The 15,646-nt window shown below is 40.7% G+C and overlaps 1 protein-coding gene across 1 annotated transcript in view; it reads left to right on the top strand.

The window, feature by feature from the left end:
• The window catches only part of ELOVL2 (ELOVL fatty acid elongase 2), a 107,221-nt gene extending 92,014 nt beyond the window's left edge, over nucleotides 1-15,207 (top strand). The window contains exons 5-8 of the mRNA XM_044294352.1: nucleotides 1,518-1,689; nucleotides 5,091-5,215; nucleotides 7,725-7,859; nucleotides 13,979-15,207. Coding sequence (XP_044150287.1) covers nucleotides 1,518-1,689; nucleotides 5,091-5,215; nucleotides 7,725-7,859; nucleotides 13,979-14,104 — 558 coding nt within the window. The 3' untranslated portion in view covers nucleotides 14,105-15,207. The remainder of the gene's footprint in view (nucleotides 1-1,517; nucleotides 1,690-5,090; nucleotides 5,216-7,724; nucleotides 7,860-13,978) is intronic.
• The last annotated feature ends 439 nt before the right edge of the window (nucleotides 15,208-15,646 follow it).

Below are 15,646 nucleotides of genomic sequence, written 5' to 3'. Positions count from 1 at the left end.
GGTAGTGTGCATGAGCCCTTAAAGGGAGTATTTCACGACAATTGACCCTATTAACACACTTATGTCCACGGCATCCCCCTATTAAAACTGTTCTTACCGTTAGTTCCCTGCTAGCATTGTTCGTCCAAAAAACACTTTTTTATTCCGTATGCAAATTAGGCTGTGAAGGTGCCCAGGGGCGGCCTTACAACGGCCGGTGCCTAGGCCCCTGGGTCATTTTCATACCAATTCACTCCCCCTCCTCCGCATCTGCCTGCCCTTGGTCTCTTCTCTATCTTTCCTCCTACTGTCCGTAATCCCGCGCATGCGCCGATGTCTGCGATATCGGTGCGTGCGCATTGAATGACCACAGTCTGGCCGGAGCATCACAGTTTACTGTGCGCATGCGCCGGCCCGGGCCTAACTTACGTTCTTGCCGTGATGCTGTGATCACGGCAAGAACGTAAGTTAGGCCGGGGCTGGCGCATGGTAAACTGTGATGCCCCGGCCAGACTGTGGTCATTCAATGCGCACGTGCCGATATCACGGTCATCGGTGCATGTGCGGGATTACGGACAGTAGGAGGAAAGATAGAGAAGAGACCAAGGGCGGGCAGACGCGGCAGATGGGCAGGCAGACGTGGAGGAGGGGGAGTGATTTGGTATGAAAATGACCAGGGGCCTGGGCACCGGCCGTTGTAAGGCCGCCCCTGGGCAACTTCACAGCCTCATTTGCATACGGAATAAAAAAAGTGTTTTTTGGACGAACGATGCTAGCAGGGAACTAACGGTAAGAACAGTTTTAATAGGGGGATGCCGTGGACATAAGTGTGTTAATAGGGTCAATCAGTGTGAAAGACTCCCTTTAAAGGGAGTCTTTCACCTAAAATCACCATTATAGAACACTAACATCAGGATCTCCATTACATTCCCCATATTAGAATGCTACCTTCCATATTGCTGTCAATTGCAGATTTTCTCAGAAAAACACTTTTATTCAAGATGTTAATTAGCTTCTGAAGGTGCCCAGGGGTAGAGTTCATGCGGCCGGTGCCCAGGCCCCTCAGTGCTTTTCATACGAAACCCCTCCCCTTTCACCCCTCTGGCCCGCCCTAGGTTCTTCTGATTACGTCCTCCTCTTAGTGAGAAATTCAGCGCCAGTGCCGTTCAAAAGATTTGCAGCACCTGCGCACTTCATTCCCCATTATGGGCAGATGCAGAAGGCCAGCTAGATCGGGATGTACGGGCTGGCACATGCGCATTAAACGCTCTTGTGCCTCTGTCCATAATGGGGAATGAAGTGTGCAGGCGCGGCAAATCTGTTGAACGGCGCTTTTGCTGGATTTCTCACTAAGAGGAGGACGTAATCAGAAGAACCTAGGGCGGGCCAGAGAGGTGAAAGGGGAGGTGTTTATGAAAAGCACTGAGGGGCCTGGGCACCAGCCGCATGAACGCCGCCCATGGCAGGGGTGGATGCTTAGTACTTCAAATGCCCACAGCCTTAACTATCCCTTTTTTTTTTTTTTTTACTTTATACAGGTGGCCAAAGTTTTGTGGTGGTACTATTTCTCCAAAGCAGTTGAATTCATGGATACAATTTTCTTTGTTTTACGGAAAAAGAACAGCCAAATCACATTTCTCCATGTATATCACCACGCCACAATGTTTAATATATGGTGGTGTGTCATGAACTGGATTCCCTGTGGTCAGAGTAAGTTTCTGTTTGCGGCATAGCACTGGTTAGAAGCAATAAGCGCTGCCATAGGTCCTAGAGACAACACAGGCATCTCAGAATGTTGGCAGAGTTAATTCCTACTTTGTGATGGTGCATGTAAATCATTACTCGCAATTAGAGAGTAGTTCTGCTTTGACATACACAATTGTGTAACACAGACAATGGAATACATGGTAGAGTTTTAGACACAGTGAAGTCAACGCAAATGTCCATAACTATTATGGATTTGTGCGACACACAGATCTATAATGCAGAATTCATAGCCTGCTGTTGGCCTAAACCTTTTTATTATGTATTTGCAAGTGGAAGCAAGGCATGGCAGTATTTTATAAGCAGTATATGGTGTGTGGGTGTGTGTGGGTGTGGGTGTGTATATACACACACACAAACACTAATAACACATAATATATGTACAAATAAACATGAGGTTCTTAGAAAATATATTATGATCAAAAAATATCTGTGCCCATCCACCACAGCAAGGTGATTTCAATACGGATAGGAATCTAACTCTAAGCATATCTCTATGCCACTCATGGACATCTAAATTCAAGGATAGCAAAACATGTAAAAAGACTGTTAGCTCTGTAGCAGTCACAGTTGCTATGTGGTTTCTATTTAAATGCCTGTGAACGGCATAGAGATACGTTTAGAATAAGATTCCCATCCATATTGAGGTAACCTTGCTGCGGTGGATGGACACAGATTATTATTATTTTTTTAAATCAAAATATATTTGCTAAGAACATCATGTTTAATTGTATATTAGATGTGGTATTAGTTTATATATAATTTACTGTATGTCTATAGAATGCTGTAACCCTGCTGCCTTAACAGTGACCTCCACAGGAGTTTCCCCTTTAATAGTGGCCCATGGCCCCTGCCCCCTTAACTGTGACCTCCACAGCGCCCTGCTCCTTCAGTGCTAGGGCTACATGACTACATGTGTCACACAACATTTTGTCTTAACAAATTTTATAATGATAGGCTATGGTGTCACACTGCGACACAACAGTGGAAAAAAAATCCATCCAAGATTGATTTTTCTGCGACTGTCGCAGTGCAACACCATAGACTATCATTATAAAAATTGTTGCGCAACACCTGTAGCAGTGTAGTTGTGCCCTATGTGTTGTGCGACCCTAGCCTAAAGCTGACCTACAGTAGTGTAGAGAAATGGCTGGGTTGTTATGGAAACCTGGAGTAAAACTGTGTGCATGTGGAGACTAAGGACCTGCGAGCTTCTATTGGCTGATGAGGGACATGTGACTGTGTGTATGGCAGTTGGGATATGAAGAGAAAGACTTCCAGGCTTGAATTGGCTAATGCAGGTTATTTTTTGGGAATATCTCAGGAACGGTACATCCTAGAGAGCTGTGACCCCCCACAAGATTTCTTTCCAGGTAGCAAAGGATGTGTATACCAAGTTTCGTTGAAATCTATGGTTGCGTTTTTGAGTGATCGCAGAATGAAAATATAAATATATACACATACACACACATATTTTTTTATTTCACACTACAAATACAGTTTTATGACAGTACTAACCAATTTAGAATCATAACTGTGCGTTTCAAGCACTGCTTGATACAGGCGAGTTCACATCTGATCTGCGTTGGAGGCTTCCTTTGGGGCTCCATCACAGATTCTTTAAAAAAAATATCTAAAAAATGGATAAAGTCCACTTTTTCTTCCGGTAAAAGATCAAAATTCAGAACATAAAGTGAACGGACTCCATTGTAGTCAATAGAGCCTGTTTAGCTCCGTTTGGGTCAGTTATGTGCCCTATCCGACAGTTTTTCTGCTCCTCTAACTGAACAGAATGGGAAAAAAAAGCTGTGATGTGAACATGCCCTTAGCTGCTTTCAACCAAACATTAATGAGTACTAGTGTTAAGCAAAGTCGCCCAATTCAAAACTTCAGAATAATACTGTACAGAGATCTGTTTCCATACAGTATTAGAATGTATGGGCTCCGATGAGCCGAAGTGAGTTATTCGTGAAGTCAAGCGTGAGTTTTTAAAGTGGAAAACCATTTTAAAACTTGAAACCAAACTCTGCTTCGGTTCTGAGGTACTAGTCTGAACAAAGCCGATTTCAGTTTCAAGTTTTAAAGTAATTTTCCACTTCAAAAATCAACTACCAAAGTTATTCAACAAAGTCAAGAGCGTCTTCGCGAATAACTTACTTCGGCTCATCGAAGCCCATACATTCTAAAGCTACTTTCACACTCGCGTTTTGGGCGGATCCATCATGGATCTGCAAAAACTGATCAGTTACAATAATACAACCGCATGCATCCGTCATGAATGGATCCGGTTGTATTATCTAACATAGCCAAGAAGGATCAGTCATGAACACCTTTGAAAATCAATAGGAGACGGATCAGTTTTCTATTGTGCTCAGTTTCGTCAGAGCGGAATGGAGACTGATTGGAGGCAAACTGATGCATTGTGATCGGACCCTTTTCCATTCAGAATGCATTAGGGCAAAACTGATCCGTTTTGGACCACGTGTGAGAGCCCATGACTGATCTCACAAACGGAAAGCCAAAACGCCAGTGTGAAAGTAGCCTAATACTGTATGGAGACGGAACCCCCTACAGTATTATTCCGAAGTTTTGAACAAAGCGACAACACTAAGGAGTACCTTTCTGATGATGCTGACTTGCTAAGAACGAGTAACTTAAAGGGAGTCTGTCACCACATTTGAGCATATTAGACTGATCAAATAGCGTTATATGTGCCACCGAGAACTTAAAAACGGTACCTTTGTTGTATCTAATGGATTTTTCTTTCAGCCAAAAATGAACTTTTAAGATTCTGTAAATGCGCCCTCTCAAGTGCCCAGGGCGGCATCTCAATTGTCCGAGCCCCAGGCAGCACCTCCTCAACGGCTCATAACCCTGCCCTCCGTGTGCTTTACTCTCCTCTCTCCTTTTCCACTGCACCCGCTATGAATTTGACCGCGCAGCCGCAGTGGAAAAGGAGAGAAGAGGAGAGTAAACAGGCGGGCAGAGGCACACGGAGGGCGGGGTTATGAGCCGTTGAGGTGCTGCCTGGGGCTCGGACGATTGAGACGCCGCCCTGGGAACTTGAGAGGGCGCATTTACAGAATCTTAAAAGTTCATTTTTGGCTGAAAGAAAGCTGAAAGAAAACTCCATTAGATACAACAAAGGTACCGTTTTTAAGTTCTCGGTGGCACATATAACGCTATTTGATCAGTCTAATATGCTCAAATGTGGTGACAGACTCCCTTTAATGACAGCACATCACATCACAATAGCATTTCCAGCTGGATGCCAGACACAATTTACAGCCCATGAACTGCTGAGAGAATACTACTGAACTGTGCAACACTATCATTTGTTCCATTAGGTTTCTTTGGGCCTACACTAAACAGTTTCATCCATGTCCTCATGTACTCCTACTATGGCCTCTCAGTTATACCATCCATGCACAAATACCTCTGGTGGAAGAAGTACCTCACACAGGCACAGTTGGTAAGTGATACACCATCTATTTCTGATTTCACGATTAACTACTTATAGCATAACATTTAGTCTACTTTCACATGTACCAATCTTGTCCAGTCAGTTTTGGAAACTGCATTTTTTTTTAGCAGATTTTTCTTTGTGCCTTTAGCATATTTATTTTGCCACCTCCCATGGCCAAAGGAGGGCATACAGAGATCACTGGTTTTAACAGTTTTTTATTATAGTTATTCCTTTCTATAATTCAGCAATTTTTCTGCAATTTGTTTTAGTATTATTCAGACACTATCACTGAGCCGTTTGATAAACCTGTATATTCATATGACCAAAGGAATATGGGAAAAAACATTCACACAGATTAATAAATAATCTTTATTCACAAAACAACATTAAAAACTGCATAAAAATGGAGTGGTCACAGGATATAACAGGTGCTGGGGTAGTTACATAAAACATATACCACTGTGTCTGGTGCAAATAATTTTATGTATGCATTTCACAAATAAAATTTAATCCCACTGTGAAAATAAATAATATATTAGAACAATAGTACAGATAATGATACCAGTCACACAACAGCTTATTGCTCCAACACGTTTTTGTTTTCTTCCCATATTTCTTTGTTAATACAGTCTCAGTTTAGTCATGGGAATCCTGTTTAAGATATGGCTATTAGGCCCCTTGGTTTGTTTGTTATAGGTGCAATATATTCATATATGACAACCATAAAATGTTGAATTTAATAGATGATCATTCTCAGGCTGATTGAGACAATTTGTTACCCAATAATGCCTCCTATTTGGGATAGTTTAAGAAGTTGTCTCACTTCAGAAAATGGCCTTCACCATCTAGAGAAGGTTAATACAAGACACTTACTAATGTATTGTAATTGTCCATATTACTTCCTTTGCTGGCTTGATTTATTTTTCCATGGTTATGACCACCCTGCAGTGCACCAGCCCATGTGCACTCCTCTGGTTCCGGCCACCAGAGGGGCCACTGCTTTTTTTTCTATAGTGTGCAAGCAGAACCACCACTGATGGATCGCAGGGTGTTCATAACCATGGAAACAAGCGGTGTATAATGTGATGGAAAAATAAATCCATCCAGCAAAGGAGGCAATATGGATAATAACAATACATTAGTAAGTGCCTTGTATTAACTTTGCTAAAGTGAGACAACACCTTTAGGCCTCACACACAGCGGTGGCCGTCATGCGGCCCGCATACGGCGGGTCGGCAATCCACGGCCACCAGCCATGTGCACCCCGCATCACGGATGCAGACCCATTCACCTGAATGGGTCAGCAACTCCGGAGATGCAGAACGGAGTCACGGAACGGAACACCGGAAGCACTACGGAGTGCTTCCATGGTGTTTCTTTCTGTGGTTCTGCACCGCAAAAAAATATGACGTCATCTTTTTTCGTAGTGCGGACATACCACGGACCCATTCAAGTTGAATGGGTCCGGCCCGCTGCACGGATGTTGCCCGTGCATTGGGGACCGCAATTGCAGTCCCCAATGCACGGAACGGCCGCACAGCATGCTACTGAGGAAGGGGACAGTGTTTCCCCGAAACGCGTCTAGCGTCACACTCTTGGACGAATACCCCATCTTTTACTAAAGTGCACTATAAAGAAAAAGAGAAAGAAAAAGAAATCCTTGGATCCATCGTCGAAATCACCGCAATACGTCATCTACTAGCGCTGAGAAGGAAGGACTTTGCATATCCGGTTTAAATTTCCCGCGGAGAACAACGTGGGACGCGAGCAGCTCTGCAGCCGGGACGCCGGCTGATCCAGCTAAGCAGGGTCTCGCACCTAAGCCCTTACCTCTATCCGACGGCCTCAACTAAGGTAAGCCCACTATCCCAGTGGGTATAACGTCTAGTCAACACCGTTTAAATACATTGCCTGTGAAAACTGGAATTGTACATACAGCGATAAATTTCACAATATAGTACATCAGTCAGCAGACGCATACGGTGTAACACCGGCCTACAGTGGCCAATTCGTCTACACTCACTGTGTTTTAAAGCATCTTGCATGGACTATTAGTGCCATATATTATAATATCAAGAAAAGAAGCAGAAACAACGAGTGGGATTTCGTTCAGATATATGAACTTTGACACAAATATTAGAGACTCATTCTCTACCATTATACAGTTGATTCAACCATTCAACTGAAATTGTATCCAAATCACTGGGCGAATATTTGTATCAATTTGTCTTCCACTTAACAGACTATCGAATCCAGGTGGAGACACTGTAACACTGTTTTCAGCCCAGCATTGTAATCATTGTCGTCTTTGTTATATATGAGAAATAGAGAATAGATATAGGAGATTATTTTATCCTGTGTATTTTATATTATTGTCTTGTAGTTCTAGCCTTACATATCTGCAGACTCAAGCTGATAAAAATTATTTTCTTCTGAGTACATTACAATTCTGGAGATGCGGATAGTGACTTACTGAAATAGAAATAGTCAATGGCCTCTTGTTTGTATATTCCAGATCCAGTTTCTGCTCACCATTTCACACACACTGAGTGCAGTGGTTAAGCCCTGTGGGTTTCCTTTCGGCTGTCTCATATTTCAGTCCTCCTATATGACTACATTGGTCATTTTATTTGTAAACTTCTATCTAAAGGTAAGTTATCCAGAAGGACACCAAGTACCTTTTAATTTTGTATTAGCTCAGTCCTAGTTTTGGATAGCCCTGACCTAACGTTACATGGAACCGCTAAAATAAATTTATATAAATGTAGAAGAACCAACATTTACATAGCATATATGTTTTGGATCTCCATTTTTACATGGACAAGGATTATACACTGTAATAAAGTATGACCGCGTTCACATCTCCGTTTATGAGACCTGGCTGTCAGACGGACAAAGAACAGTTGCGAAATTTGGCAGTTATGCCAGAAATCGCTGGATCACCACCGGACCTCATTGCGGTCAATGGGGATATGGCATTAAAGTACCGTGACAGCCTGTGAGATCCAGCCCCCTGAATCTCAAAGGCAAGCAAGCTGAAGTGTATTACAGAAGTATTGTAATGCATTGTATAGGGGATCAGACCCCCAAAAGTTGAAGTCCCAGAATGGGACAAAAAAATAAAGTTCAAAAAGATGCAAAAAAAATAGTTTTTTCAAGTAAAATAATAATAATTAAAATAAAGGCGTCCTTTTCCTAAAATAAAGTTAATAAAAAAATAAAAAAAAATAGAGAAGAAGAAAAGTAGACATATTAGGTATCGCCGCATCCGTATCGACCGGCTCTATAAAAAGATCACATGATCCACCCTGCCAGATGACTGCCGTGAAAAACAGCAATTTTCTGGTCACCTTGCCTCACAAAAAGTGTAACACCAAGCGATCAAAAAGGTACCAATCAAACAGTAAACAGGAAATTTTAAGTAATAAATATTTTGAGGTATCACTGTTTCAAAAGCAGAAAAAAATTGAAATTGATAAAATTGCAAATTTTTCTAAATTTTTGGTACATTTTGGATTTTTTCATAAATAAAGGTGAAATATATTGACTCAAATTTATGACCATCATGAAGTATGATGTGTCACGAGAAAATCTCAGAATGGCTTGGATAAGTAAAAGCGTTATAAAGTTATTACCACATAAAGTGACATGTCAGACTTGCAAAAATTGGCCTGGGATTTAAGGTGAAAAGTGGCTTGGTACTGAAGGGGTTAAACACATAAAACATGCTTTATATAATGTATGTAAAACATGCACAATTGTTATGACCACAATTGTAACAACCTGAAATATAAAATTATCACATTTCACCTGTATGGCAAATGGAGTGAAAAAAGCCAGAATTTCTGTTTGTTACGCCATCCCAAAAATCGAATAAAAGGCAATTAAAAAGTTGTATGTACCCCAATGAAATGGTCAACTTCACAAACCCTCACACAGCTCCATTGACAGTAAACTAAGATATGGCTCTCAGAAGTTTGATACAAAATGAAGTTTTTTTAAAATACATTTGTAAATACTGTAATTGTGCTGACCTGCAGTGCAAAGCCAATGTCATTTATACACAACTGTAAGAACTATACACAAAAAACAAAACCCCAAACAATGTGGAATTGCTGTTCTTTTTAACCCCCCCCCCCCCCAATTATACTAAATAGTGCCATTAAAAATACAACTCATCCCACAATAAAAAAGCCCTCATATAGCTTATGTACAGTGGATATAAGAAGTCTACACACCCCTGCCTGTTAAAATGTCAGGTTTCTGTGATGTAAAAAAATATTACAAAGATAAATCATTTCAGAACTTTTTCCAATGTGACCTATAAACTGTACCACTCAATTAAAAAACAAAACTGAAATCTTTTAGGTGGAGGGAAGAAAAATAAACAATGTGGTTGCACACCCTCTTATAACTGGGGATGTAGCTGTGTTCAGAATTAAGCAATCACATTCAAAATCATGTTAAATAGGAGTCAGCATACACCTGCCATCATTTAAAGTGCCTCTGATCAACCTCAAATAAAGTTCAGCTGCTCTAGTTGGTCTTTCCTGAAATCTTCTTAGTTGCATCCCACAGCAAAAGCCATGGTCCACAGAGAGCTTCCAAAGCATCAGAGGGATCTCATTGTTAAAAGGTATCAGTCAGGAGAAGGGTACAAAAGAATTTCCTAGGTATTAGATATACCATGGAACACAGTGAAAATGGTCATCATCAAGTGGAGAAAATATGGCACAACAGTGACATTTCCAAGAACTGGACGTCCCTCCAAAATTGATGAAAAGGCGAGAAGAAAACTGGTCTGGGAGGCTACCAAGAGGTATACAGCAACATTAAAGGGGCTACAGGAATATCTGGCAAGTACTGGCTGTGTGGCACATGTGACAACAATCTCCCATGATCTTCAGATGTCTGGGCTATGGGGTAGAGTGGCAAGACGAAAGCATTTTTCTTACGAAGAAAAACAGCCAAGCCAGGCTACATTTTGCAAAAACACATCTGAAGTCTCCCAAAAGAATGTGGGAAAAGGTGTTATGGTCTGATGAAACCAAGGTTGAACTTTTTGGCCATAATTCCAAAAGATATGTTTGGCGCAAAAACAACACTGCACATCACCAAAAGAACACCATACCCACAGTGAAGCATGGTGGTGGCAGCTGAAACTGGGGCCTTAGTTAAGCTAGAGGGAATTATGAACAGTTACAAATACCAGTCAATATTGGCACAAAACCTTCAGGCTTCTGCTAGAAAACTGAACATGAAGAGGAACTTCATCTTTCAGCATGGCAAACGACCCAAAGCATACATCCAAATCAACAAATGAATGGCTTCACCAGAGGATGATTAGCGTTTTGGAATGGCCCAGCCAGAGCCCAGACCTGAATCAGATTTAAAATCTGTGGGGTGATCTGAAGAGGGCTGTGCACAGGAGATGCACCCGTAATCTGACAGATTTGGAGTGTTTTTGCAAAGAAGAGTGGGCAAATCTTGCCAAATCAAAATGTGCCATGCTGATAGACTCATACCCAGAAAGACTGAGTGCTGTAATAAAATCAAAAGGTGCTTCAACAAAGTATTAGTATAATGGTGTGCACACTTATGCAACCATATTTTATTTTTATATATTTTTTACCCTCTACCTAAACGATTTCAGTTTGGTTTTTCAATTGAGTGGAACAGTTTATAGGTCACATTAAAGGTGGAAAAAGTTCTGAAATTATTTATCTTTGTCTCATTTTGTTACATCACAGAAACCTGACATTTTAACAGGGGTGTGTAGACTTTTTATATCCACTGTATGTATGTAATAGCAGTTCTCTGGCACCTTGTCTTCAAACTCTACATTGTGCTGTTCCTCTGACTACTGGATTTTTGGATTCTCCTTATCAGTAGGGTGCGTTCCAAGACAGGCTGACACTGGCAGCACACAATGTTACAGTGTGTAGTGACAAGCCCCACTGACAAATGTCCAGTTGTCAATTTATTAAAACATTTCCAGGAAAAAGAACAGAGGAACAGCACAAAGCACAGCTCTTCCATTCAAATGGACAAAAAAAAAAAAAAAAAAAACCTTTAGAGGATATGTCGGCAACCGTAACTTTTTTTTTTAACCACTTAAGGACCACAGGTTTATACCCCCCTAGTGACCAGGCTTTTTTTTTTTACAAATCGGCACTCCACAACTTTAACGGTTTATTGTGCGGTCATGCAACTTACCACCCAAATTAATTTTACCTTCTTTTCTTCTCACAAATACAGCTTTCTTTTGGTGGTATTTGATTGCTGCTGAGATTTTTCATTTTTCTGATATTAATCCAAAAAGACCGCAATTTTCTCAATAAAAAGTGTATTTTTAACTTTTTCTAGTAAAAGTGTTCAAATATAATTACATTTCTATACAAGTTTGTGTCAGAATTTATTGTGCTACATGTCTTTGATAAAAAAAAATCCAATAAGTGTATATTTATTGGTTTGCGCAATGAGAATTTCCGCATTTTGAAGCAGCTCTGACTTTCTGAGCACCTGTCATGTTTCTTGAGGTGCTAGAATGCCAGGATAGTATAAATACCCCGCAAATGACCCCATTTTAGAAAGAAGACACCCCAAAGTATTCGCGGAGGGGCATGGTGAGCTCATGTATGATTAAACATTTTTTCACAAGTTAGCGGAAAATTGCACTTTCTGAGGAAAAAATAATAAAGTTTCCATTTCTGCTAACTTCCGGCAAAAAAATTAAATCTCCCACGGACTCACTATGCCCCTCAGTGAATACCTTGGGGTGTCTACTTTCCGAAATGGGGTCATTTGTGGGGTGCGTTTACTGTTCTGGCATTTTGGGCGGGGCTAAATTGTGAGCAACCCTTTCGGCCCCTTTACTCACCTAGGCCGCAAATAAATGTCACACATGTGGTATCACCGAACTCAGAAGTAGGGCAATGTGTTTTGGGGTGTACTTTTACATATACCCATGCTGGGTGAGAGAAAACTCTCTGTAAATTGACAACTTTGTATAATTTTTTTTTTTAAAGTTGTCATTTACAGAGATATTTCTCACACACAGGATGGGTATATGTAAAAATACACCCCAAAACACATTGCCCTACTTCTTCTGAGTATGGCGATACCACATGTGTGACACTTTTTTGCAGCCTAGGTGCACAAAGGGGCCCAAATTCCAATGAGTACCTTTAGGATTTCACAGGGCATTTTTACGCATTTGGATTCCAAACTACTTCTCACGCTTTAGGGCCCCTAAAATGCCAGTGCAGTATAAATACCCCACAAGTGACCCTATTTTGGAAAGAAGACACCCCAAGAATAAAATTTTACATGAACTCGCCATGCCCCTCATGGAATACCTTGGGGTGTCTTCTTTCCAAAATGGGGTCACTTGTGGGGTATTTATACTGCCCTGGCATTTTAGGGGCCCTAAAGCATGAGAAGTAGTTTGGAATTCAAATGCGTAAAAATGCCCTGTGAAATCCTAAAGGTACTCATTGGAATAGCATCTGATATACCTATTTGATTGGTTATTTTAAAAATCTACAGCATGCCAGCCAATGATCAGCGCTGGCAGGCTGTAGTTAAACTTGTGAACTGCGCAATCCTGTGAACGTGCATTCACAGGAAACCTCAGGTCTCACGAGATGACGCCAATAGGCGTCACTGAGACCTAAGAGCGCTGCTGTCCGGACGCCTATCGGCGTTACCGTGACGGCAAGAGGTTAATAACTCTGAGGCTTGGTTTACACAGGGCATTTATATAGTCTTTTAACACCATCTGCACAAAAAATATAGCTGGGAAAGTGTTAAAAAAAAATGCATACATTGTTTCCAGTGTGGTTTTTCCAGCAGTTCCAAAATGCATCCAAAACGCCCTGAATAAACCCAGTCTGAAACACTATCTGTTAGTAAACAGAAAACAAGAAGCTTTATATTAGCTGGAATTATTTATGTAAAGGAGGTACAAAAATATAGTATACTGGACATTTTTGGAGAATAATAATATCAATTTGAAAAAACTAACAAATTTAAAATACATTACTAGAGATGCCCTATTTTGGCCTTGCATGGCTGAGAGGAATAACCCACAGTAAGCTCCAGCCCAGGGAGTTGGAGTTACGGAAATGGCAGGTGCTCTACTGTTTCCATAATTCTTATAGCATTAAATGAGAGCTGCTATGGGAGTCTGGAAACATTGGAGTGCCAGCCACTCTGTCTCCGTAAGGCCTAATTCACACCATATGACAGATGCGGACCCATTCACTTGAATGGGTCTGCAATCTGGGATATACAGTGTGGGATGGAACAGAGGCAAAGATCGGAAGCCCACGGAAGCACTATGGAGTGCTTCCGTGGGTTTTCTGTCCATGCCTCCACACAGCAAAAAAAGTAGTGTATGCAGTACTGTTTTGTGGTGCGGAGCATCGGATGTGGATTCAAGTGAATGGGTCTGCGTCTGCAGACTGCGGCCACACGGTTGGTGCCAGTGCATTGTGCAGCACGGGAAAGGCCAGCACACAGTCGTGTGCATGAGGCCTAACTTCACCTTCTCAGGCCATAAAAGCGATAATTGGAACAACCCCTTAAAGTGTAATACTAATGTCTTCTGTTTGAGAAAAAAAAAAGCTGCAATATGGCAAATACTTTATAACAAAAAAAAAAAAAAGCACGACATGAAGGCATGTCTTTGCTATATAAAACATTTTATACAACAACATGGAAGTTAAATAACGTGAGAAAATAATGTAAACTTATTCTCTTCTTTAGGCTTACAAAGCAAAACCATCAAAATCAGATGCAAATGGAATTACAGCCAGCATAGAACTAAAGAACGGATTTCACAAAGACTTGGTGAACGCTAGCAATGGTGCTGTGCACAAGAAACGCAACTAGAACATGGAGATGGATTATTAAGAAGCAGCCTCCGTTTGAAGTGATATTTGAACATGCTTCTAGGCGTCCTCCTAACAACTGAACAATATCCGTTTCCGTTAAAAGCATTTTTTAAATAAATCACTACCCTAGATTATTATAAGCTTTTGATATATATAGAGTATGAGAAAATTATGAGATCAAAAGGCTTTTATCCAAATGTCATCATAATACTGCAAATGGAAAGTACTTAATTGTAGTCCAGGAAATGCCTTATAACATCCTAATGACGTTCTTTTACACGGTTAACAATTTTTAATTTAATGTAGGACTTTGTACTTACTAAAGTTTAAATTATGTGAAAATAGACTTTTGTTGTATGTTACTTTCAGCTAAATGGTTATTATAGATTATAACGTTTTATTCAGAGTTTCAAAGAAATTTTAAGTGAAACTCAAACCACAGTTTGAGCATTACAAACACTCAAGTAGTCACTTTATACTGGTACACAGATAATCCAATTTGTATTAAGAAAGTCACATAGCAGCACAATACATCAAGTACACATGATCCAAAATATTTATTTTTCAGACCAGATAAAAGAATGGGGACGAAATGGAACTGGAATAATGAATTGTGGCGTTTTCTACTGTAGAACTGACTGAGAAGGCACACATGTCTATCGCTCCTATTTCTCAGTCAGGGGATAAGGGGACCTTAGTACTTCCAATATATGGAGGTCCCACTCCTGTCAGATATTTATCAGTTAGGTGTCTTAAATGGGGATCTCACTTTAAGCCCTTAACAACATAGGACTGATATATCAGTCATACACTTAGCCCACTCCATATGCAGCAGGTTCCAGCTGTGTAATACAGACGACACACGGACACCGTTAACAGGATCGGGGACAACTGCAATCTAGGTCATTTAACCCCTAAGATGCAGTGGTCAATAGCAACTGCAGCATATCTGTGGTTAGACAGAGGGTGGGAACTCTCTGATCTGACCCCCCTGCACCAAATTACAGAGATCTGATTGGTTACTATCACAGCCTGGGCCTTGTGACGGCCCCCTGTCCTGCCATAGGAACTTGCCTGTAAAAATCCCATATAGTGCAATAAGCAATCATAGGATCGCATGTTCAAGTTCTCTAAGGGGATAAACAATTGCATTAAAAAAAATAAATAATAAAAAAAAATGTATTGAAAAAAATCAAACTCAATCCCAATTAAACATATAAAAATAAACATAATTGGTATCGCCTATTTCCAAGCTATTAAATTAAAAGTATGTATCATGTGTGGTGAATGCCATAATGGGGGGGGGGGGGGAAAACATAGTAGTAAAACATAATAAGAACATACTGACCTGCAGAATAAAGTTGTCAGTCTTCATGCACATACAAATTTTGTTAAGTTAAATGGCCCAACATAGTATTATGAGGGCTTATCTTTTGCAGGTTTATCCAGAGAATCACTCTGGGTAAAAATAAAGCTGACAGACCACGCAGGACCAGAGGGAGAAGTGACCTGGGAAATAAAAAAGCAGCAAAAAGGATGC

This window comes from Bufo gargarizans, chromosome 5 (assembly GCF_014858855.1).
Source record: "Bufo gargarizans isolate SCDJY-AF-19 chromosome 5, ASM1485885v1, whole genome shotgun sequence".
Taxonomy (NCBI): Eukaryota; Metazoa; Chordata; class Amphibia; order Anura; family Bufonidae; genus Bufo; species Bufo gargarizans.
Note: the sequence above shows the minus strand (reverse complement) of the source record. Positions and strands in the feature narration are given on the sequence as shown.